General features: G+C 34.1%; 3 protein-coding genes across 3 annotated transcripts; 1 reads left to right on the top strand and 2 right to left on the bottom strand.

Annotated features, from left to right (window-relative positions):
- Nucleotides 1-1571: 1571 nt before the first annotated feature.
- LOC114185398 lies at nucleotides 1572-7124 on the top strand. The gene is made up of 3 exons (XM_028073101.1): nucleotides 1572-1987; nucleotides 2173-6436; nucleotides 6708-7124. The coding sequence occupies exon 2, from the start codon at nucleotides 2267-2269 to the stop codon at nucleotides 6422-6424; it is 4158 nt and encodes a 1385-aa protein (XP_027928902.1). The 5' UTR covers nucleotides 1572-1987; nucleotides 2173-2266; the 3' UTR covers nucleotides 6425-6436; nucleotides 6708-7124.
- A 1245-nt stretch (nucleotides 7125-8369) lies between these two features.
- LOC114185127 (kinesin-like protein KIN-5D) lies at nucleotides 8370-15042 on the bottom strand. Its single transcript, XM_028072660.1, has 22 exons — nucleotides 14565-15042; nucleotides 14323-14452; nucleotides 13864-14019; nucleotides 13299-13775; nucleotides 12906-13003; nucleotides 12660-12816; nucleotides 12490-12559; nucleotides 12249-12325; nucleotides 12113-12166; nucleotides 11944-12024; nucleotides 11742-11853; nucleotides 11468-11554; nucleotides 11205-11380; nucleotides 10958-11119; nucleotides 10777-10884; nucleotides 10546-10704; nucleotides 10352-10435; nucleotides 10053-10258; nucleotides 9860-9961; nucleotides 9664-9773; nucleotides 9421-9572; nucleotides 8370-9317 (listed from the first exon to the last, which is right to left on the bottom strand). Exons 1-22 carry the CDS (start codon nucleotides 14738-14740, stop codon nucleotides 9096-9098), a joined length of 3156 nt encoding a protein of 1051 aa, XP_027928461.1. The 5' UTR covers nucleotides 14741-15042; the 3' UTR covers nucleotides 8370-9095.
- A 7183-nt stretch (nucleotides 15043-22225) lies between these two features.
- On the bottom strand, nucleotides 22226-23348 carry LOC114185645 (ruBisCO-associated protein-like). The gene has a single exon (XM_028073502.1). It carries the CDS (start codon nucleotides 23308-23310, stop codon nucleotides 22498-22500), a length of 813 nt encoding a protein of 270 aa, XP_027929303.1. The 5' UTR covers nucleotides 23311-23348; the 3' UTR covers nucleotides 22226-22497.
- Nucleotides 23349-24369: the final 1021 nt, after the last annotated feature.

The raw sequence follows: 24369 nt of genomic DNA on the forward strand, positions 1-24369 counted from the left end.
ATAAAATAATTATTATTTTTAAGTATATAATAATTAATAATAATAAAAATTATATATAAATATGTACAATAATTAATATTAATTAAAATATTATTAAAATATAATAATATTATATTAATTACCATTATTAATTTTTGTATAACTTTTTTTTTAAATTTAATTGTTTAACCTTTTTCACATTCATAAAAATTTAAGCTTTTTTATTTTAAAAATTCATATAATTTTAATATATTTTTTAATTTGTTTTAATTATTTATAATTATTTTTATAACATCAAATTACAAAATCATTCTTTTTTATTAGGGGTATTTTGGTAATTTTTCAATTCTATCTAGTTTTACAATTTATTTTATCTATCACATCAATCAAATCTCTCACTAATTTTCATAAAACTTATCTCCAAATCCATTCATTTTACCTTCTAAATCTACTCAAAAAAATACAAAAATTCATCCACCCAAATCTACACAAATTCATCTTCATACTCTTTCTCATATCCATCCCTCCAAGGGAACACACCCTAAGGTAATGATACCTGACGAGACAATGATATATGACACTGTCACATCACACATGACATTATCAGTGTCACATCACACATGACATTATCAGTGTCACATCACACAGTCACTATCACGTGACACAACGTCAATTTGACACGTGACAAAAAAATTTATTTTAAAAAATTAAATAAAAAATACATATATGTTATAAAAAATTAAAAAAATCACGAAGTGACACATTGTATTTTTTAACTTTGTTAGTACACCGTTAACACAAATATTCTAAAACATAATGTTCCTTCTTTGAAATCTTTTATATTTAAAAAAAATCAATAACTTTGACATGCATTTATAATTTTCATAATAAACCTTTGTTTAAAGTTGACCTAATTACGAGTCAAACATGCTTAAACATAACTACTAATCTAACCCTGATTCATGGCATGTTTTGTATCTAATATCTCACTGTTCAACCTTACTATATTAGTACGTGACATTCTGATTAGTATGTTGGTCTTATGAAAACTAGTGTGAGAAAAAATATTTGATTGATCGATCAATCAACAACGTTGAATACTTGACCGGTTAGTCCATTATCTACATATCAAAAAATAATATTTCACATTGTTATTAATAACGTAATACCAAGTAAACAAATTTAACAAAATAAAATAATTAATTTTGAAAAACCTAAAATACTTAATTTTAAGAAACCTAATTGAACTGAGAAAGAACCATAAACAGAAAATAGGTGTGTTGAAGACGGCGCAAAAAACAGTGTTAGTTAGCATTTTGCAGTTTATAGTAATTGAGTGAGGTTCCGTTTGGTTTCAGGTATTTACACTAAGGGACATTTTAGGAAAAAGAAAAAGACGCGGGGGTAAACGACGACGGATGCAAAGAGGATTGTAGTGGTTAATCTGGATCTGACACGAATGATCGAACGGTGAGAAATTGGAGTGGCGTGGGCCCATGATAGAGTGGCAACTCATTCACACACACAACACAATACAACGGTCTACCTGGTTCCTTGGCTCGCTGACTCACTCACTCAGTCATCTTCTCTTACACACATACTCTCTCTCTTTCTCTTTCTATCTCCTAAACCGAACCAAAAACTAAACCAAACCTTTTATTTTTTGTAACTCATTCACTGAGTCACTTTTTCTTGGTGCGGCCTCTTTCTCTGCGTTGAGTTGCGTTCATCCCTGTTTGGTGCGGTGGGAGATTTTGGTCTTTTCGCAGCCCCATCATCAATCTCTCAATCACACGGCTCATCTCCGTCCACGTCATCTACGTCTTCTTCGTACCTTCTCCACCTTCCTCTGTCTTCCCCTTCTTCTCACTATATAACAATTTTAGGGTTTCCAAAAGCCATTCTTCGATATCGCACTGCGCAACCTTCCCTTTTCCTCTTCCGTTTCCCACCATGTCTCCGCCTCTGCCTCAATTTATCCTCCCGCGCTTCTTCTATCGCGATTCAGGTATTTTGTCCCTCGCCCTCGTGTTTCATTGCTTATCATGTTCCGTGATTATTGTTTCTAATTTAGGTTCTCTCAAATGTGTTTGTCGTTTGATTGTTGTTGTTATTGGTGGTGTTATTGTTTTGGAAAAGTCGAGACTGGTCTATTGTTTTTTGTTTTTGAATTTGTGGTATTGCGATTGTTAGGGTTTTGATTGAGATTTGTCCGTCGGGGGTTCGAGTTTTTGAATTTGGGTCGGTTCGTGAACGCGTTTTTGGCGGCACTGTGGTGTTATGTTTCATGGCAATTGAGAAGAACAGCTTTAAGGTGTCCAGGCTTGATTCCGAGTGTTCTCCTCGAAGTAGGGAAAGTATGTCCAGTGACGAAGAGGTGATTCGGCGGCGTAACTCTGCCGTGGAATCGGACGACGACGATGAGTTTGATGATGCTGACTCTGGGGCGGGGTCTGATGATTTTGATTTGCTGGAATTGGGTGAGACTGGGGCGGAGTTTTGTCAGATTGGGAACCAGACTTGCAGCATTCCGTTGGAACTGTACGATCTTACTGGCCTTGAAGATGTGCTGTCGGTGGATGTGTGGAATGACTTCTTGAGTGAGGAGGAGAGGTTTGAACTTGCTAAGTATCTTCCTGACATGGATCAAGAGACTTTTGTGCGGACCTTGAAAGATGTTTTCACTGGTTGTAACTTGCATTTTGGGAGTCCCATTAAGAAGTTGTTTGACATGTTGAAGGGTGGCTTATGTGAGCCGAGAGTTGCGCTTTACAGGGAGGGCATGAATTCTTTTCAGAAGCGACGACACTATCATCTGTTGAGGAAGCATCAGAACAACATGGTCAGCAATCTTTGTCAGATAAGAGATGCTTGGCTTAACTGTAGGGGATACAGTATTGAAGAAAGGCTCCGTGTCCTGAACATTATGAGAAGTCAAAAGAGTTTGATGTACGAGAAGGAAGATTTGGAAGTTGAATCTTCAGATGAGGAGTCTGGTGAAGGTATATGGAACAGGAAAAACAAGGATAGGAAAATTTCACAGAAAATGAGTCGCTATCCTTTTCATGGGGTGGGTTCTGGTTCAGATATCCATCCACGAGTGCGGTCAGCTGCTGTTGAACAAGAGAAGTTTGGGAAGCAAAACCCAAAAGGCATACTCAAGTTGGCTGGTTCAAAGCCACCTTCAGTCAAGGACCCAAGTGGTCGCATATCTTCTCCCTACCATGCTTTGGATGTGAACCCTGGTGTAAATGGTTCAACTTCTGCTCTTTCTCATCAGAACAAGTCAGCTGGTTATGATTCAGGGTCAATGCTCAGGATGAGAGATCCGCAGTGGAATGGTGACAACAATGAGGAGATGTCACATGGACCAACTGCCCTTCAAGATCGCAATTTATTACGTAGCAACATGATTGAAAAATCTAGTTTCCGGAAAATGGGAAAGAGGCATGACCTTCTGAGAGGTGATGAGATGGATACTGACAATTTGATGGGTCTGTCTCTGTCTTCAAGGACTGATCTGCATGGATACACTAGAAATGCCCACCAAACTTCTGATTTAAAAGTCTTCCCTGCAAAGCCATCTTCTAAGAGAGGTTTGTATGAATATTCTAGAAATGCTAAGTATCCAGAAAATGTTCAACAGTTTGTTGGTAGTGAACAGGCAAAGTCCAGATTTAGGAGTTCACAGTTACCACTTAAAGGCAGTACAGTTGACTCAGGAGATTATGATGAACTTTTTGGTAGCAATGAAACACCGGGACAGGAATTTGGTATGGATTCTTCATTTAAATATGATGATTGGTATCAAAAGGGCAAGAAATGGAAAGCAGGGAGAGAGTCTCCTGATCTTAGTTACACTCCTTTCAGATCATCCTCCCCACAGGTTAATGATAGACTTCTATCATCTGACTTCAGGGCAAAATCATTGCAGGAGAAGATCAGGGGGGCTTCTATGCAGAATGGAGGTAAAGAGACAATGCCTTTGAGGGGTAACCAGATGCTTTTAAGAAGTGAAGAGACTGAATCAGACTCATCAGAACAGTTGGGTGACGAGGAGGATGACACTCCTTTGTTACACAGCAAATATGCTTACATGGTGGGTACTGCTGCTGGCTCTCGCTCAAAATTGTTGAAGTCTCACCTAGATAAGAAGGCCAAATTTGTTACAGATTTGAAGCCAAATGTAGTAGCACCCTTCAAAAAGAAGGGTGGCTTTACAGAGCGGGGGCAGATGCATGGTGTAGATAATTACCTTTCTAAAGCAAAGAAGAAGGGTGAAATACGCAACGGCGGCCCTTTTCATAAACAGGCTGGTAAATTTATTGAAGAGAGCTATCCCTTAGGATCAGACATGCTTGATGATGGTGATGATGATTGGAGGCAGGCATACAAAGCAGGCAAAAATGGCCGTATACGAGGGGATCCTATTGGAAGGTTTGACATGCCCTCATCAAATCCATATGCAGCTGAGCGAAAGAAAAAAGGAAGAACCGACCTCGATCATTCCATTGTGAGATCTAAATATTTGCACGATTATGTTGGTGATGAGGATGACTCATTTGAAAGACGGTTGGTTGTGGATAGTAATGAAGTTGGACAAAGTAGGCATGGAAGAAAAGGACAGAAATATGTTGCTTCATATAAGGGTGATCAAAATGAGCGATCTGAGGCACCATTGCTTGGTTGCAACTCAGCATCAAAGAAGCGAAAAATAAAGGATGATGTAGATATTGGTGGAAGAGATGAAGATGGCAATTTTCTGTCAAACACCCTAACAGATGATTTGACATACTCAAAAAGAAAATCAAAGAAAAAAATAGAGGTTGAGAGGATTAGTTCAGAAATGGATAATTCTGATTTGCGTCTTACTGATATGGGGACAGCAGAGAGAGAACAGGAAACCAAGCCACAGAAAAAGACATTCACTTTGATCACACCAACAGTGCATACTGGATTTTCGTTTTCTATCGTACATCTTCTTTCAGCAGTTCGCCTGGCAATGATTAGTCCACATGCTGAAGACAGTCTAGAAGTTGGGAAACCTAGAGAAGAACTGAACAAAGCACAGGAAGGCACTGCGAACGGTGATCTTTCTAACAATAAGATTGATGCCAATGGTGAGTCTGGTGACCCTCTGAGCATGCTGTCTCTTACTGTTCAGGAGATTGTTAATCGTGTGAGATCAAATCCTGGTGATCCCTGCATTCTCGAGACACAAGAACCACTTCAGGATTTGGTCAGAGGGGTTCTGAAGATATTTTCTTCAAAAACAGCACCCTTGGGAGCAAAGGGTTGGAAGGTCTTAGCTGTTTATGAAAAATCTTCCAAAAGTTGGTCATGGACTGGCCCAGTTATTCATAATTCAGCTGACCATGATACCATTGAGGAGGTGACTTCTCCCGAAGCTTGGGGTCTTCCTCATAAGATGCTTGTCAAGTTGGTTGATTCCTTTGCCAATTGGTTGAAATGTGGTCAGGAAACTCTTCAACAAATAGGAAGTCTTCCAGCTCCACCTTTGGCATTGATGCAAGTCAACCTTGATGAGAAGGAAAGGTTTAGGGATCTGAGGGCTCAAAAGAGTCTCAACACCATAAGCCCTAGTTCAGAGGAAGTTAGGGCTTATTTTCGTAAGGAGGAGGTTCTTAGGTACTCGATTCCCGACAGAGCATTTTCCTATACAGCAGCTGATGGTAAAAAATCTATTGTGGCACCTTTGAAAAGAGGTGGTGGTAAGCCAACATCAAAAGCCCGAGACCATTTTATGTTGAAACGTGATCGCCCACCCCATGTCACAATTCTTTGCCTTGTAAGAGATGCAGCAGCTAGGTTACCTGGAAGTATTGGCACTAGAGCAGATGTTTGTACTTTGATTCGAGATTCTCAATACATTGTTGAAGATGTTTCTGATGCTCAAATTAACCAAGTAGTTAGTGGAGCCTTGGATAGATTGCATTATGAACGTGATCCTTGCGTACAATTTGATGGGGAAAGGAAATTATGGGTTTACTTGCATAGAGAAAGAGAAGAAGAAGATTTTGAGGATGATGGGACTTCATCCACAAAGAAATGGAAGAGGCAGAAAAAGGATACCGCAGATCAATCTGATCAAGGAACAGTAACTGTCGCTTGTCAAGGGATTGCGGAACAAAGTGGATATGATTTGTGCTCAGATCTCAATGTGGATCCACCACCATGCACTGATGATGATAAGGGAATGGAACTTTTGTCTGCCGATGCAAGGCTGAATGAAGAGGCCCATGTTGATGTCAATCTTGCTTCTGAAGAAGGCAACGCTTGCGATGGTAATTCAATGGCCTGGGAGTCTCTTGGTTTAAATCCTACTCGAGAATTATGCCAAGAAAACTCAACAAACGAAGATTTTGATGATGAATCCTTTGGTAGAGAAAGGCCTGTTGGACTATTAAGTGCAAGCTTGTTGTGAAGAATTATACAGGTAATTGTTTACCTCGTTTTGACATTATTTTGGTTGTATATTCCTCTTTGCCTTTTGGCTACTTGTTTTCTGAAATATCATAACTCCCTTGTCTATGGCACACTGAGACATTAGTTATTCTTAAAGATAAAAGACATTAGAGATGTTTATTGGGTTGGTTGAGAGAAATAAAATTGAAATAGAATACGGTTTCTTGGTATTTTTTGTTACATAAAGGATATTCAATTTTTTCCTCAAATATTCATCCATCTATGCCTTTTTCTTTGTGCAGGCTTTTGGTCCTCCGGCACTTGAGTTCGGTCATCCTGGCTGTAGCACTGTTGCTTGTATATAATGCAGGCACAGTATCTTTGTATATTGATTTGATAGCAAAGAAATAGAATAGAATGTGATCTTGTTGAAGATCGTAGAATTGGTTAGGTTAGTTGGATGCTTTTAACGGCTTTACATCCCCCATAAATAATACCTTTTGGGTTTAAATTTCTAATGATTTAAAGTTAGCTTCTTGTGTGATGGATCAAGGAGCGCGATGTGGCGTTGTTGTATTGCATCGCAGTATTCTTATTTTATCTGTAGATATGACTCAATTAAGACATGATGTCAGAACATCCAATAAATCTGTTCATCAAAATGAACAGGACAAAATATTAATTACACTCAGATCGAAAACATAAGACGTTATTTCTCATTGCTTGATTCGTATTTTCATTGCTTGGATGATTTTGTCTTGAGATTCACATATTGAATATAACACTGGTATTTGCACTCAGGTGTCCATATGAATGTAAATAGTTTCTATGCCGTTCAAATTACCAAGTAGAGATGGCGGGATAATAACTTTTCGTGTTAGGTTGTTCACAAATTCAACTGTATGAATGATATTTTGATTTATTTTTAATTTATTATTTTAATTATTATTAAATCATTATATCATAATATTACAAAAAATTAAAATAGATAACTGAAGAAAATTAAAATAGATAATTGAAAAGTGATTGGAGTGATGAATTAAAAGTGATTAAAAAAAATGATCAAAATATCATTATTTTTATTAAAGGTACGGATGCTTTAGTTTGTAGAACATGTTTTGCTTAGATCTAAGTTTAATGTATAGTTGAATTATCATGGGCTTCTGATTACAATTAATTTTAAAACGTTGACCTGTATGGTAATTTACAAACGAAAAACAATTCTTATCGAATTTGAGAAGCTAAATAGTTGCCACAACATTATGTTTTTTTTATTTTGTATATAATATAAGGAGAAATCAAGCTACTCGTCACTCGAAAGAAGTTATTTATACTAATCTTTTGTTTTCTCTAGTGTGTAAGTGGTAATGATAAAAGATAGAGGGTCAGGAAGTAATTGAAACTGAAAAGAAAAAGAGATTGTTTTAAGAAAATAACGTTTTTTATATTAATTTATTATTAATAACTTTATTTATTTATTGAAAGATAGGAGACGCATTTATAGGGAAGCAAGCAATCATAACTAGTTTTTTTGCGGGTATTTGACGTGAAGTGTTAAGCTCTAGTGAAAAGAATGTGAGGCTCTAATAAGAAGGATGACGAGAAGGACGCCATCGTGTATATGTAAAGGAACATTAAGTGTTAAATAACATTAATATCAATTACAAATTAAATATAAGTCAATATTTGACAATAGTTTACCTAAGCATATTTGACGATGCCTCAAAATATAAGTGAATATGCTGTCCGTGTATAATTCTCACACCAATTAGTTTAGTTGATTACCACACCTGTCAAATGAACGAGTGTTAAAAAAGAAAAACAGAGGTATAGAAAAGTATATATACTAAAGTTCTATGGAGTGTTAAAAAAGGGCTAATCAGTGTTTCATAAAAATATTTCCTAATCCGTAGATAGAAATTAATTTTTCCGTAACATAAAGATTAACCAAAGAAGTTTTACTCTTTCCAGCAAAAAGTCTTCTCCTAACTGACCACAAACAGAATGAACACAAGATGCCTAAAAACAAACAGCTACTACTAACTGTGGTAGACCTTGGTAAGGTAACGTGGAGTTTGTTAACCTGAAACAAAAGGTACAGAGTATTCCAACCAGAAGCTGCAGCTTTTTCACAGACAGGCATAATCTGGGACCCAGTTATCTGTACCAAACCCAACACAACCTTGGACAGTTAGTTGTTCCCTTGACCGTACACTCAATTATGAAGAGAATTATTTGGTCACATGTTACCAGCCTGTACAAGCCCTAGCTTTGGTTTTTGTCTCTCATTCCTGACAAAAACCCTATTTAGGCCAACCACCAAAGCAAATTCCCTTATCTGTTTAGGCACCCACATATGAAATGTTACCCTCATGCTCATCTTATCCTGCTTTGTCTCAGCGTACTCTTGTGTACTGCGTGTCTCCCACTACTAATTTATTACAAAATCCATCGGTGTGCCAATGTCAAAAACTAATACAAACACCCCCAAAAATCATATTAATGTAGTGCGTACCAATCTCAAAATGACATGAATGACATAGGTTACTGTAGAAAAGGGTAACCTTTTACATATTCCGGCTTCTTTTTTTTTCCTTTTTCATCTATTTTTCAAAAAATAAAATAAATGAATATATATTTGTATGCAATTACATCTGAACAATATGCTATTTACAGAATTCCGACTGTCCCTAGTTAATAGCAGTAAGAGGAACTCTGGAATCTCTCACTGATTGAGCGGCTTCATATGCCCCGAGGTGTTTAACATCTCCATTTGCATGTTTTGGAGATCTTGCATCCCAGAATGCCCTCAACAACTCCTCAAACGATGGGGTTCTTAGTTCTTCTATGGAAGAAACACTAGGCAAATTGAAGAGTCTCTTTCTTGGTGTTGAACAAGATGGTTCATCGACCTGTATGGCAGTTATTTAAACATGAAAAATTAGAAAGAAGTAACCAGTGAATATTGTCGATGCTAAAACATACTATACTTGGGTCCTTAAGTCTCTTTCTTACCACGTATTCGTTGAGAAGACATTCCCCTGCATGTTCAGTTATCTCTACAATTTTGTCGTAATGACCACCCTTCAGTTCTCTCAAATCACCACAGCAAGGAATAATCATAGAGTTCAGATTCCCACAAGCTTCATGATCAAGTTGCAACGAATCTGCAAGTGTTTTTAACTTGTCAGATGACATTTATGGTATTATCTAAACCTAGGCAACAATGATGATGCATTAATAACGCAAAATACTGACGATCAATGGATGAGTTAATATCTTTGTTTGCTATTCCTGCATCTTCAAGTGTAGTTGTCACGGCACTTGAGAAACGAGAACGTAGAGTTTGATTAGCTTCAATTCCTCCCCTGGCCATATAGCAATGTCAAAATAGGTTAGAAAAATGTGTTGTCTTTTGACTGTTTACATTTTTATTGGGGAATACAAGACCTACCTAACAATAGTATCCACAGAAGCAGCATTTCTCTTCTCCAGACCAAGCAAAGACTCTTGAGCTTTTCTCCATTGTTGTGAACCTACTTTTGCCTTGTTGAGGCTGCAGTAGTTTTTGTTCAGTACAGGAATCGCTAAATAGAAGAGAATTGTAGACTGGAAATACAATATGCATTCTGCTAGCTCATACATACCAGATTTGAAGAACCTCCACAAGGTCTTTCTTCCCATGTTCTACAGCAGATGTATCTTCCTGATAGTTGGATTCTGTTTTTTCCATATGAACTCTCCATTCTGTCTTCACAGAAGAAGTGGAATCCTGCATGGTTAATGCTTCTTGCCGCAGTTTACTGGTTCTACAGTTTGCACTTTCTCGAAGATCATTGACTGCCATTTGAACCTGGCATGAAAAATATCAAAAGAGACGTTTCATTGTAAGTACTCGTGGACGTCCTAACAGGTAAATTTAGCATGTTTAAAAAGCAAAGGTTACCAATTGTTTCTTTCTTGCATTTGAACTTGCTAGCATTTCTGCCACTTTCTCCAATAGTTGTTTTTCTTCATAGGCAGTACACTCCTAAGACCCAGCAAAGAATGAGAATCATCAAAGGTTGGAAAAGAAAATGAGTGTAAACCATATCAAACCATGCTTTAAGCAATTCTCAGAAAAGAAGGTGCTGCAATCACCTCAAACTTCTTCTCAAGTTCACCCAATTTCTGATCATTTACAAATTGTGCTTCTTCCACAATTTGCGTCAGACTAGATGCATGCCTGTCTATTGTCTCAAAAAATTTCACCGTTATTTTAGAAACCGCACGTGTAGTCTCTACTGCTCTAGCATGCGCCTGAATTAAAAATAGCAGAAAATTCAGGATCTCTGTCACAGAAATTCAGTCAAAAAACTAAAAATAACAAACCTCTTGTTGTTGACGAGCATAAGCTGTTAAATTGGCCTCTTGCTTGTGAAGACTACTTTGAAGATCATTTAGTAACGAATCAGCTTCTAAGGCAATTCCTTTAAAAAGCTGAACCACATAACTTAAGTTAAAAAGGGCCAGAAATCTTAATTAATCAACTTTAAGGTCAAAGACAACTTACATCCTCCAAGGCAGATGAATGCTTGGCTACTTCAGATTTCAGATCATCGTAAGTTAACTGGTTATTTACTTTAAGCTCCTCAGCTAAATCATCCAGAGCTTTGATACCAGAACCATACATGTTTTTCAACTTTCCTACTCGTTCTCTAAGATCTTCAGTAGCCTTCAAAATCATACCAAAATGAAATTCATAAATCTGAAAACTGAAGTTTAGCAAATGAATACAAGTGCATCCTTTGTTAACCCACCTTTGCTTTCATTGATACAAAAGACTGCATATCTTCATCCATGTCCTTCAGTTGCTGCTCTTGATGCATTACTGAAGCTGAAACTGTCTTGTGCAAAACTTCAAGTTGTTGAGCTAACTGAGACTGGAATTTCTGGATAAGTATTCTATTTCCCTCTTCAATTCTATCCTTCCGTTCTGAAGGTTGGAAAAGGCAATTTCATCCCTGATGTCAGAACCACATGCTTCTCCAATTTTAGAAAACCACTAGAGAATCGTACTCACCAATTTTAGAAAACAGGTTTGACACATCTGATGCAGCATTCTCAAGCTCTGCTCGTAGTTCAATAGCACGCTCCACAAGTTCTTTCTCTGGAGAAGGCATGAAAAGTTGTTAAAATCAAAAGATTGGAAGTATAATGCTCTACACGTGTAACAATATTCAACTAATGCTCTACACGTGTATTGAAAGATTGGAACTATGACTGAAGGCATGAAACAAGTAGCATTTTGAACCAACCCAGAAAACGTAAAGAACACAAGTGGCACAATTACTAACCAGATTTTAGGAGATTTGATATCAAAAATTCCTTTTCCTTAATTGTTGCATTTGCTTGTTTGTGCCTCTCCTCAAGATCAAACAGCGACTGCTCAGTTTCTTCTAGACTTTTCTGAAAATACAGATGTCAGAAGTAAGTTCAATTCTTGATTAGATAAAAAGTCCAGAACTAAAGAATGCAGTTAAGCACAGTCACTTTTACCTCAGTTTTCTCAAGTTTAATACTTAATTCAGCAGTCAAAAGTTGCTGAGCATTGTAGAGTTCTTGAAGCTCCATCAATTGCTACACACATATGGCCAGTTCATGCTTCAAAAGCTAAGTAATCAATAGACATAACAAATGTGGTAGTGTAATTAATAATGGCATATACCTTATCCTTAGACTCTCCGTCTAGTTCCATGCGTTCTATCTTCTCAGCCATTGCCTAGAAAACATAGTAAAAATTTAAGATTAGGAATGTTTCCAGAATTATAACAGAATTCATATTTAAACACTTATAAGGAAACCTTCTTTTCTGCTTCTTCATGAAGGTAGCGATCACGTGGTATATAGATTCCATTCTTCTCTCTTGCTGCATACACCTCTGTTTAACATAGAAAGAAAAAACATTACATTTCAGCACTGAACCGTCAGATAGGGAAAGAAAGAGAGAGAAACAACCAGCAGACTATTTCTCTATTTAGAGAAAAAGAGCACAAAGAAAAAACAAAGAGACATAAGCTACATTAATATGGAACAGTCAACAACCTTGTTTTAGTCTGTCAATTTCAGAATACAAATCCTTAATCATTGCAGATTTCATCATTTTCTGATTAATCTGAAAAAACAATCAACGTTAAACTATTAGAAATTATCTGCTGCCTGCTAAAAGGAGCAAAAGGTTGATAAAAAACGAAGGAGCAACTATAAAAGATCACCTCTGGTTTGTTCTTGATATTTTTTGCACGGTGTGCATAATCCAAGGTACTAAGGGTTTCTTCCAGACAGTGAATGGAAGGTGATATTGTTGCAATAATGCATGTTTTGGTTTTACCACCCAAGGAATCCCTCAACAATCTGGTTAATTTGCTATCCCTGATATAGTAAGATATATCTTAATAATAAAACCAAAAATAATCAAAAAATGAAAGAGATTTGACTAGAAAAGTTGCAGTTACTCATACCTATATGGAACATGACCTGAGTGCTCAACTAGAGCATTAATCACTCTACCAAGTGTAAGCAAGCTTTTATTAATCTCCCCAGCCTCCCTTGCTCTACTCTGCAAGTATTTTGTTTTTTCATAGTGAAGCTCCAAATTTATGATTTTTCAGACAAATGCCATAGAACGAAGAGGCAGAGGTGATGCCAGCAGTGAAAAACACTAAATAAATAGACAAGGCCCAAATGGTAATTCAACTTCAGATATACAGTGAAGCAATATTAACACAATTATGACATTATCAATATTCTTACATCCTGACAACAATAAGTTATCTCGCATGAAGTATGCCAAATAAGGAGTTTTTCACATTTTTACCATTTATATGCATGTGCCAACATTTAATCATCTGTACCTCTCTCGCACCAGATCGTGAAATATTCTCAGAGCCTGCAAGATCCACAAGATTTAGCTTCCCACATTTAATCATTTCCTCCCCCTCTGGCGTGCATTCCTTAATGTGAATTGTGATAGAAAATATGGAGTGAGAACGACTGCTTTGTTTGTTGAGAAGAGTCTCAGCTGTACGCCTCTTTGCAGAACCCTTTTCCAATATCTTGTAAATTTCATTTGCAGTGCAAACAATCTCTTCTTCCAAACCCCTAACAAAAACACCCCCCTTCCCGTCCTCCATTAGAGCAATTGGTTTCCTAGACTTGTCATCTATAAATTTTGTTGTCTCCTCAGGGGCCAAAAGATCAGTTATTTCCTCGTTGTAAAGCTCTAGAAACGTTACTTTCATGTTATACTCAGCATTTTGAGCTTCCAATATATCAAAAATCTGTTTCACGGCTCTCGGGATGACACCAGCATCACTCGGAAATTCACCATTCTGCAGAATCAAGCAACAAAGAAAGAAACAGATTTCAATACAAATCAATGAGAAAATAACATAGAGTTTATTAGGTGACATGAATAACCTTCTTTCTTCCACCTCCTTCCATTGTGTAAGTCTTCCCTGTCCCGGTCTGTCCATACGCAAAAATAGTGCAGTTATAACCCTCGAGCACTTCATACACAATAGGAGACACGGCCTGCTCATACAGTTCTTTCTGTTGAGAGTTAGGACCAAACACCTACGCCAAAATAAACCAAAATCAGTATAATCGCACGGTAGAATCTTATCCATATCATGAATCATGATTACGATTGATAAGAGAGTAGGAGCATAATAATGTCACAATAATTAAAGAACTTCAAAATCAAAATTTAATTCCTGAACGTTGTTGTCTTATGGAAATCTGAAAGTACATTTAATGAAATTCTCTCTCCTAACTCGAGCCTTCAATTCATAAGCCATTCAATTTACAACAACACTTTCTTATCTTCAATTCAAAGAACATAACAATAACTAAAGAAAAAAGAAAAACGCAGAAAACCTTGTCAAACGCGAAGGTTCTGTCGATCTGTTTGTTGGCGATGCTCTGAACAGCTGAAACCTCCCGTCTACCTTCGTTACACGATATTACAACCGGCGTGTGCAGCCTCATTTCATCTTCACTCAACGGCCTACAAAAACGACATCGATTCCATTTTATTTCATTTTTCACTCTCGGAGTCGTAAAACGCTAAACAAGCTCAATGACCGAGTCGGCGCCGAGTTAGAGCGAGTCAAACTCACCTACACCGTACGAGGACCTGCACATTGACGCCTTTGTCCTTATCATACTTGTTGTGACTGTTGGAATTCGAATCCGCAGATCGCAGATCTCGCACCGGCTTATCGCTGGAACGCGGCGTCTGCGACGGCGACAACGGTATCATTCCGCCTCCTCCCCTTCTCTGCTGCGCCTCCATTGCAATTCCACCTTCTAAATCGGCGCGGCGAATCGCGATCAGTGAAACACTTCTCCCGGCGTCCTTTCGCTTCGTGCGATTTCCGGTGCGATCCGCGAGACGGAATAGTGAATGTGTGAGAGTGAGGCTGCGAAGAGAAGAGTGAAATGTGCGGATCGAGAAGGAAGTGTAATCTGCTGCGGAGTTGAAATCGGAACTTACAGTGTGCCGGCCTTCTAGTGTGTTCTGTTTCAAACGGAACTTCACGTGAGAAATCGTGGAGTCAAAGACTGTTCACATAACACACAACACAACCAATGCCTTTAAGATATTTCTTACTATTTTTTTAATGCTTAATGTATATATCTGATAGTATCAAGAGAGAGTATCTATTTTGGGAGTAAAAAAAAAAAAAAAAAGTGGTGTAATTAAACAAAAGTAAACTATTTATATTAAAAAAAGGAAAATGGAAATTGAATTTGAAGACCGTTAAGGGGCGTTTGAAAATAAGTGACGGAAAGTTACCGGGGGAAGAGTGGGGATGACGGCGTCTATGTGGGACGTTTCTGGTATCATATCATCCGACCGTTATAAAGAGGAGAGAAAAATTATTAACATTTTCTTTTGAATTTTTTTGAATTACAAATTTCTCTTTCTAATTATTTTGTAAGTGCGCTTAGATTGGGGATTACAATTGCTTTAAGAAGAAGTAGGTCCCTTAATCAGTGTTTTAGAAGTAGGTTTTTCTTGCGCTTATTGCGTGAAGTTATTATTAGTATTATGATATGATTCTACAAAAAATGTTCCTATCACTGAGGAGGAAAGCACGCGACATGCGCATGGACCCACTGCATGATTGGTTGCTTACAAGGAAATTAAATTACCCAGTGATTATTTTTCAAAATTGAAGAGAAAGTATCCGATTTCAAACATAATATTATAGACCATAAAACATTCATTTTCAATGTAACTGATACACTTGTTACACGAAGGACCAAATTAAAGTGTAAAAAAGTAGCAGTAGGAAACTAAATTATTAACCCTTTCCACTACTGAAAGTAATATGGTGCATTATTCAAGTATTGATCCTCTTTGCACCTCATATATTTAATTCACTTCATTAATTATAGCAATATGAAAGTTAAGAATCAATGGAAGGTGAAGTCTATACTTAGTCATATATTTATAAATATTATTGATGTTTTTTATAGTAAGTGGAATAACAAATTTATAGAATGATATATTATACTTGTTTATGTAGTATGAATTTGATTTTATCTTTAATTAACGTGAGATAATGTAGTAAAATATAATTAAGTAATTGATAATGTTGAAATGTTGTCTTTGAATGCATAGATAAAGTGAAAAATGTTAGAGGGAGAAGGAAGTTTGGTGAGTGAGGAAAGAAAAGACAGAGTGGGGTTAGTATTGAGGTATAGTAGTGATACAAGTTGCCCCACTTGATAGAGTGAGTCACATGCCATTTGGTTTATGTGATTCCATCTTCCATTCCTTTTTTCTTCTTTTCGTTTCTTATACTTCCTTCTAATTTTGTTGCTTCACACCAAATTCATATCAATCACTAAGATTTTTGTGTCTAGCTAGCACATCATTTGAAAATTTAGATAAAAATTTAAAGAAAAAGATGTTTCTTTCATTCACAATGTTCAGACTATGTTTCAAAGTAAATCATCGTCCAAACAAATCACAATTATGGCTTCCCTTTTATCCTACCCTTTCCCTTTCTCGAAAACATGGGCACAACTAAACTGGTAAATGCACACTAAATACTTTTCTATATATTTTTAGTTGTCTCGGTATATTAAATAGATGATTTAAGAATGTATACAATTTTATTTATTATTTATTCAGTAATAAATATTACTTAGTTTATTGATTTCACTTTATAATACTTTAATTTATGAATGAAATTAATGCTTATCGAACAACTGTCACCCCTTATTGTAACAGTCTAACTTGACATTATCATGGCCTGCATCCTACAAAAGAAAAACACGGCCTGCAACGTTGTTTATCCCGAAAATGACTCCAAACCATCAAGGGAGGGACCATTTTCACACCTAAGATTAAGATTGATTCAAAGTCCCAAAAACTTTAAGGTTGACTCAACTCAAATTATAATCCTAACTAAATTTTATAAAACTAATTTATGAATACAGAGATCGAGAAAGAACAAAAAATATATAAATATCGGTCGAAGAAATTATTATAGTCCAGTAATTATTACTAAATTAAAAATTATAATCAATAATCAGAATATAATGTAAGAGTCTAAGAGTTCAAACGCTACAATTATATTCCACTCGATCTTTGTGACAAAATAATTGATACCATTTGTAACAAAAATCAAATCAGATCATGTGAAAAAAAGGAAAGTTACAGCATAAAGTTATCTCATGTGTAGTTAAAGGTGTGTATATATTGATGCAGAATCCACCACTTTTTCTGGTTAGAACATGGTCCATTATTCCCAACCAAAGTACTAAAGTGATACGATTATGTATAAGAATACTATCCTTAAATATTTAAACTTGAAACATACTCTATCTGTGTCTATGCTTGGTATGTACGGCGTTGTTCCTTTTAATATGCTGAAGAGGTAGATGCTTCTTCTCTGACATGAACACATGACCAGGTTCTCATTGTTTCCTCCTCCAAAATTTGGTCTCTACCCTTTGCCATTTTTGCAAACATAACCAAACTTTCAATGTCATGTTTGCTCTCTGAAAGTTCCCAAATCAATACCAACAACCACAATGTCCCGTATTCCTTCAAATTACGCAAGATAGTTATTAAGTAAATTTTCCAAAATACTTCAACCGTACTACAAACGTAAATTCTCATAACCTGCCAATAAAATTAAAAATACACCCCAAAAGAATGCATAGAGATATTTCTAAGAATAAACTAGGACTCCTTAGAATTTTCTCAAAACTTTTAATACAAGGAAACTAAGCCTTTGATTTTATTATTTATTTGAACTTTATTCTGTTATGGCAACAGCACGATCACAAATACTGTGAAAATATTATTTCGTGGAGCAATAATACTAGTAGCGTTCAAAATATTAAAAATAATAAAAGTAATGTTAAAATTTAATGTCATGAATAGGCTTTGCACAAACGTTTAATATTTTATTTGAAAATAAGTATTTGGTGTATAGAATAGAATCGAAGGGTTATTTGAAATTGACCAGGTAAATTGCAATTGAAGGGACACACACAAACACAATAAGTAACATTAAAAAAAAAGTATTGGTTCAATTATTTTGGTTTGGAAGAAGTTGATGAAGTTGGAAGCATGGGTTTCATGGGACAAATATGTAAATTGAGTAATGGTGCTCCATGTGCTAACATCTTTTTAACACACAGAATGTACACTTTAAAGAAAAATTGGTCCCATTTTTTTTCTCAATTTATACCCTCACCTGATTTTTATTTTTTATTTTTACATGAAAAGGCTTGCTATTCTAGGTTACCACACACACATTATCTTTGGTTGAAATTAATTATGTAATTCAATTAAAACTATTTGTATTATAGTAATAAATTCACAATGAACTAATTACATTTAAAGGTTAACTAATTTTATATTAATTAAAAAAATTAATCATAATCCATAACACTTAATTTCCAATAAGAGTAACATCAATAATAATTTTAATTCAGAAATATAAAAGTATACATCTATCTATCTCTCTCCCTATATTTATATAAACATAATTAAATTCAATGAAAAGCTTCAATTATAAATAGGTGAAATTTATTTATGTTTTAGTAATAAACATGACATAAATTAATAAATATAAAATAAAATGTTAAGTGTAGAGTTTGATAGCAAACCACTTAGTTTGGAGAGAGAAGAAACATAAATGAATTCGTTTTTCTCATTTTGCAATTTTTCAATTAAAATTAAATTGATTCATTTTCCTAACGCCGTCAACTGCCGGCATTAAATAAAGAGATAAGGTAGTAATATATATTAGGCTAACATAAATATTTAATTACTTATTGTGTTAACAAAATTATTACTTTACAATAAATGTTTTTAATATTATTTTTTACTTTGAATTTCTTTTAAACTGGACACTAGTCTCACATTATTATGATGATTATTAACTCAACAAATTTTAAGAATTTTAATTTAAATACCAATGTTGAAGTGTTTTTCTCAACTAAAAGTTTTAGGCCGTGGTAAATTAAATAAAATGAATGGTTGAAAAGTATGTTTTTAAATAACGAATTCTAAAGTAAAAATTATTTTTAACTTAAAAACTGATTTATATTTTTTTATAATTTTTCTCATGCACATTTAATCAAATTACAATAGGTACTTATAATGCTCTCTTTTTTCTCGTACTGATCAAGATATTTCACATAACACCTGGAAGCAAAGACCAAAAGGTAAACCAACGTTACATGCAATAGTTTTGTTATTGCTTTTATATAAAACATTTTTCATGGCCTTCACAGGGCATTAATAATAATAATAATTTTATAGAAGCATAACACTATTTTAGAGTCAATTAGCATTACTCTTACAAATACTTTAATCTTTAAAAAATATTCTCATAATAACTTTTTTTCGTTCAACACGCTAACTATTTTCTAAGTCACCCATGACTAAAGTAGTGGCAAGACAAATTTAATGACAATATTACATTTTTAATAAACTAATTAAAAATTATAAAATTAATGTGACTACAAATTATTATATTAATATGAGCGTTTGTGACTTAAGTACTTAAATTTATTACCTTCGAAACTTCTGAAACTTAAAGGGTAAAAGAACACTCTCATCATTTACAAATCTCACCCAATGGTCTTTGAGCTTAAAAGCCCCATAACACTATTATTGTAAGAAAAAAATCTTCATTTCTTTGGGGCTTTTATCTTTCTTCTGTTAGGCTTTGGACTTTGTTCCCTTTGTAACTCAACTCACATTAATAACCAGAGCATTTCTTCCTGCACCATCTTTTTTCTTCCTGCAGCTCCATAAAATATTTTATACTATCTTACTCTTGAATAAAACATATTAAAATTCCTAAACTAGAGAGGTACAGGAAAAAAAAAAGAGTAGAGGAAGAAATGACCTAATAACTGTTTGGTTGTGAACAAATTAAAAAGAGAAAAACACGATGAAATCAATTTTTATTATTTTGTAGGAATATTGTGAAGCGGTTAAATTCGTATTAATATTTAAGTTTTTTTAATGTATTATATTGAGTATGTTATGGTGTCTATAAATTACAATGCGTTATTATTATTTTCATCAAACCCTTTTGTTTTTTTTTTTTTTTTATGTATTATATTGTGTATGTTGTGGTGTCCATAAATTACAATGTGTTATTATTTTTTTCATCAAACCCTTTTCATTTCTATTTTATTTTTATTTTATTTTATTCATATTCTCGTTATCAAATAGATGACAATACAATGTATTCTGAAGCTTAACAATATGGCAAAGTTTACGAATAAGCTAACGTTTAATAAAAAAGATATTAAATTAATCTAGAGTTATTATTCAAGTGGTTTCAAACTACTTTTTTCTTTATTTGAAAGTAACTATACTATAATTTTTTACAAAGATCTAATAATAACAATTAGTGTAGACCTGTACGTTAATACTAATAATTATAGAAATTATAATATGTATTTAGTGGGTGATTATTATAGTGGCCATAATAGCTATGAACACACTTAAAATGGAAATGATGACTTAACCCTAATAATAAAGTTAATATAATAATTGCAATATTTAAAATAAGATAACCGAAATTTCATTTCTATGTTATGGATATTTAGAAATTTGATAGTTTGCAAATATTTTAATAAATTTTTAAATAATTTTTTCAATCTATTTTATTTATTTATTTCGGGCTAAGTCACATATATAATAATAAAGAACAAACATATTTTTGGGTAAAACTATTTATAATATTTTGAAAAGAAAGACAGAATAAACTCTTCGAATACAGTTTTGATTGTAAGATGAAATTTATTAAAAATTATAAAATTATGTTAAGTATTACTTTTCATGTAACAACATAGATGCTGTGTCAATGTTGATAAATTAGAAAAGGGTCTAAATATACACTACACTTTGAATATCAAAATAAAACTATTTAGGATATTCCTGGATCCCGTTATTTGTATTATACAGATTAAAGAAATTTTTTTGTTTATGTCTTTATCATTTCTAATTCTCTAGTCCAATTAAACACTAAGTAAATAATAAGAAATTTCACTATTTTTAATATACTTAGTACATGAACTTTGAATTCAACTTATTTTAAATTATTCTATTCTTTAAATTTAATTGAATTGAATAAGATAATTCACGTTTATTGATTTTTTTTGGATAAATTATTATCATATAATACAAAAAAAAATATTTAAATATTAAACAGGTATTAATAGTTAATACATAATAAAATTGATGATTTTTTAATTCCATCTTTATTGATATTATCCTTTTTTTATCAATGTTTGTCATGTTTTTGTTTACTTAACACTGTTCTTAATTTATATTGGTTAAAATTGGTTTTACTTAATATTAATTAATATTTTAATTATTTAGACTAACATGTGAGAATTTTTTATATTATGACCATGGCTAGTTGTTTTTGTGAATGACTTTTTTTTTCATTGATACAGGTTAAAAAATATATTAACTCACATCACTGATAAAAGATAATTCTAGGTGACTTTGATTGGAGGTTTTTTGTCTACATGGAAAAAAAATCCTGATAAAGTATTGATAAAAAATAATATTAATAACATTAATAACATTAATGTCTTTCAAAAAATCAATTACAATAGACATTGGAAAAAAAAAATCACGACATATGTCAATATAAGAAATAAGAAATTTAGTTCACCCCTACCAAAAACTAATCCCGACAATATCAGTTGAAAAAACCTTATCTAATAACAAGTATTGATTTACCGAAAAAAATTCTAACAATATGTAAATAAAATATAAGTTAATCTTGACCTATAAAATAATTCTTATTGAAACTGGTTGAAAAAAAAAAAAAACTATGATTAATGCAACTGAAAATATTTTAATTTTAACTAACCCCAATGGAAAGCCAACAAGTAAATGAAAGACGCCAGAAGAAAATCAATTTCAAAATTAAAAATATAAAATTCTATATTTTTTATTTTAAATAAAATATGAAATAATCTAATTTTAAGTAATTGAATAACTCTTATAAACTCCTAATATTTCTTATTGAAAGTACTTATGAAACATTTATAAATTCTCTTTAAAAACAATTTATTTTCTTAAAATTATCTTTCCAAACACATTATACATAGTTAAGTAACACATAATACAAAACCAAAGGCACCATGAAAATATCTGAAGAGAAAAAATAATCAGAAAGCAAAGTTATTGCAGTAATAATAGAAGTCTTTCTAATGGACAATGTTGTATTGCCTTAGAATTTTCCATATCTGGTATAGTTGCTTCAGAAGCACTTTCTTTCTATATCTGAACTTGTATTATGAACTGGTTTGGGTTCTATGACCCATGTCCTTGTCTTTTTCATTGATCAACATCGGGTCATTTAGTTGAAAAATAACCATCATTTAATTATTGAAGAATAAAAATGAGTAATTCATTTTATATTTAAATTAGAGAAATAAAAAAAAAATAGACAGAGCGAAAATAAAATACGTGGTTTTATTTTAAATATATGGGGAATGGACAGGGGTGTAAATAGTGAATACGATGATATGGTAACAGGATGATCATGGTGTTGATTGTGGAGGAGAAGATTGAGCAGAGAAGTTATGGTAGTGAATGGAAATACCAGGAGCTCTTCTCTTCTTGAGAATGTCCATGCCACCGAGGAAGAAGACGATGGGTGAAAGAGTGGCCCAGTCCTCGTTCTCTGCGCTGTACCCAGCCAAAAGCTTCCTTCTCGGATAAACCTTGGTCAGTTCATTGTACCTCTGCAACAGCACACTAGGGTTCATGACAAAATTAACCTCCTTCTGGAACTGGTAATCCACAAAATCAACAAAGAACGGCACGGAACTGTACAAACGGGAGTAGAACTCCGTGTTGAGGTTAAACGTGGGGGAAATCGAAGCTTCGGTGATTACCCCGTTCTCCTTCAGGTTCCTTATCAGAGTTCCCACGCACTGGATAAAGTCACCGGGGGAGGCATCGATTTCCTCGTACAGCACGTCGATGCCGTCCACGTGGAGGTTCAGCTCCTCGCTCTGGACGAGGTGCGCGAGCGACTCGGTGGCGTTGGCGATCCATGTGTTGTTGTCGAGGGATTTGAAGGGCTGGTGGGTGCCGCGGTTGCCGATGGAGATGAACACTTTCACGTCAACATCCATGCTTCTGGCCTTCTCCTTGAACCGCTCGATGGCTTCCGGTGTCACCTTCTGGAGGTCCCAGGTGGGGCGGAAGATGCCGTTGGTGGGGCGGTCGTCGTCGTCGTAGTCGGTGGCGAAGGTGAGTGCGATCTGGTACTCCTTCAGGAACTTGTTCGAGACGAACACTTGCTCGAACGAGTCGTCGAAGGTGTATTGACGGAAAATGGACAACATTGTGTGAAGGAAGGGAAGAGTTTAAGGTTGCAGCTTCTTGTGTTTTGGTGTGGAAAATTGCATACCCAAGACTCCTTATATACTGCTGCATGCAGGGTTTCATTCTTAATTTTCATAATGTTATTAATTTTTCAAATATAGGTAGATATTAAAATTATACGAAGGAAATTATTATTATTATTGTTGCTGTTGTCGAGATATAATGAGTATTTGAATTGAGGTGGGAGAAAAGGAAAAAGTTAAAGGCAAGGTTTAGGGTTAGTGTGTGAAATGATATGGAACTTAATGAAACGGCAATGTGATGATGCTACGATTTCACCAACTCTGGCTAAGTGAAAACAAAAAATTTCATCTTCATTGGCTGCTTTTGGATATGTAATCCTGGATTTCCGAACCTTTAGTTTGCCTATCTAAAAATGGAATACTATCTAAAAATATAAGGTTGAAAATTTGAGTGGTGAACAAATTATTTGAGTGGAAGAAAAAAGAGGGGTGCGGGAAGAAATGCCTAATAATAATTTGGTCGCGAACAAATTGAAAAGAGAAAACCGATGTAATTAATTTTTATTATTTTGTAGGAGTATTGTGAAGTGATTAAATGCTATTAATATTTAAGTTTTTGTTTCTTTTTAATGTATTATATTGAGTATGTTATGGTGTCCATCTATTACAATGCGTTGTTATTTTTTTTTATTTTTTTCATCAAACCCATCTCATTTTTGTTTTGTTTTTATTATATTTTATTTATATTCTCTCTGACGTTTTGTGGGTATTGCTAATTCAATGCATTCTGAAGCTTAACAATATGGCAAAGTTTACAAAATAAGCTAACGTTTAATAAAAAAAATATTAAATTAATCTAGAGACATAAAGACAATAGTGACTCAAGAATTTGGAAGACTTAAAATAAATTTAAGATATAAGGCCTTTTATTTAATTTTTTTTTATTTCTTTTATGCAAAATTATTTATTCAATTATCATAATTAATTTCATTTAACAATTTTTTCAATAGATAATTGGACTAATTTGTTGGTTCTTTTTCCATAGATTATTGATGT

Source organism: Vigna unguiculata, chromosome 5 (assembly GCF_004118075.2).
Source record: "Vigna unguiculata cultivar IT97K-499-35 chromosome 5, ASM411807v1, whole genome shotgun sequence".
In the NCBI taxonomy this organism is placed as follows: domain Eukaryota; kingdom Viridiplantae; phylum Streptophyta; class Magnoliopsida; order Fabales; family Fabaceae; genus Vigna; species Vigna unguiculata.

Bases quoted from the DNA above. Each gene is read 5' to 3' on its own strand.
- LOC114185398 (XM_028073101.1), top strand. From the start codon at position 2,267: ATGGCAATTGAGAAGAACAGCTTTAAGGTGTCCAGGCTTGATTCCGAG.
- LOC114185127 (XM_028072660.1), bottom strand. From the start codon at position 14,740: ATGGAGGCGCAGCAGAGAAGGGGAGGAGGCGGAATGATACCGTTGTCG. The intron at 11,555-11,741 runs GTTAGTAATTGT...TGCCTTCTCCAG, and splicing joins ATCAAATCTCCTAAAATCTG to AGAAAGAACTTGTGGAGCGT. The intron at 11,381-11,467 runs GTGAGTACGATT...TCCAACCTTCAG, and splicing joins AAACCTGTTTTCTAAAATTG to AACGGAAGGATAGAATTGAA.
- LOC114185645 (XM_028073502.1), bottom strand. From the start codon at position 23,310: ATGTTGTCCATTTTCCGTCAATACACCTTCGACGACTCGTTCGAGCAA.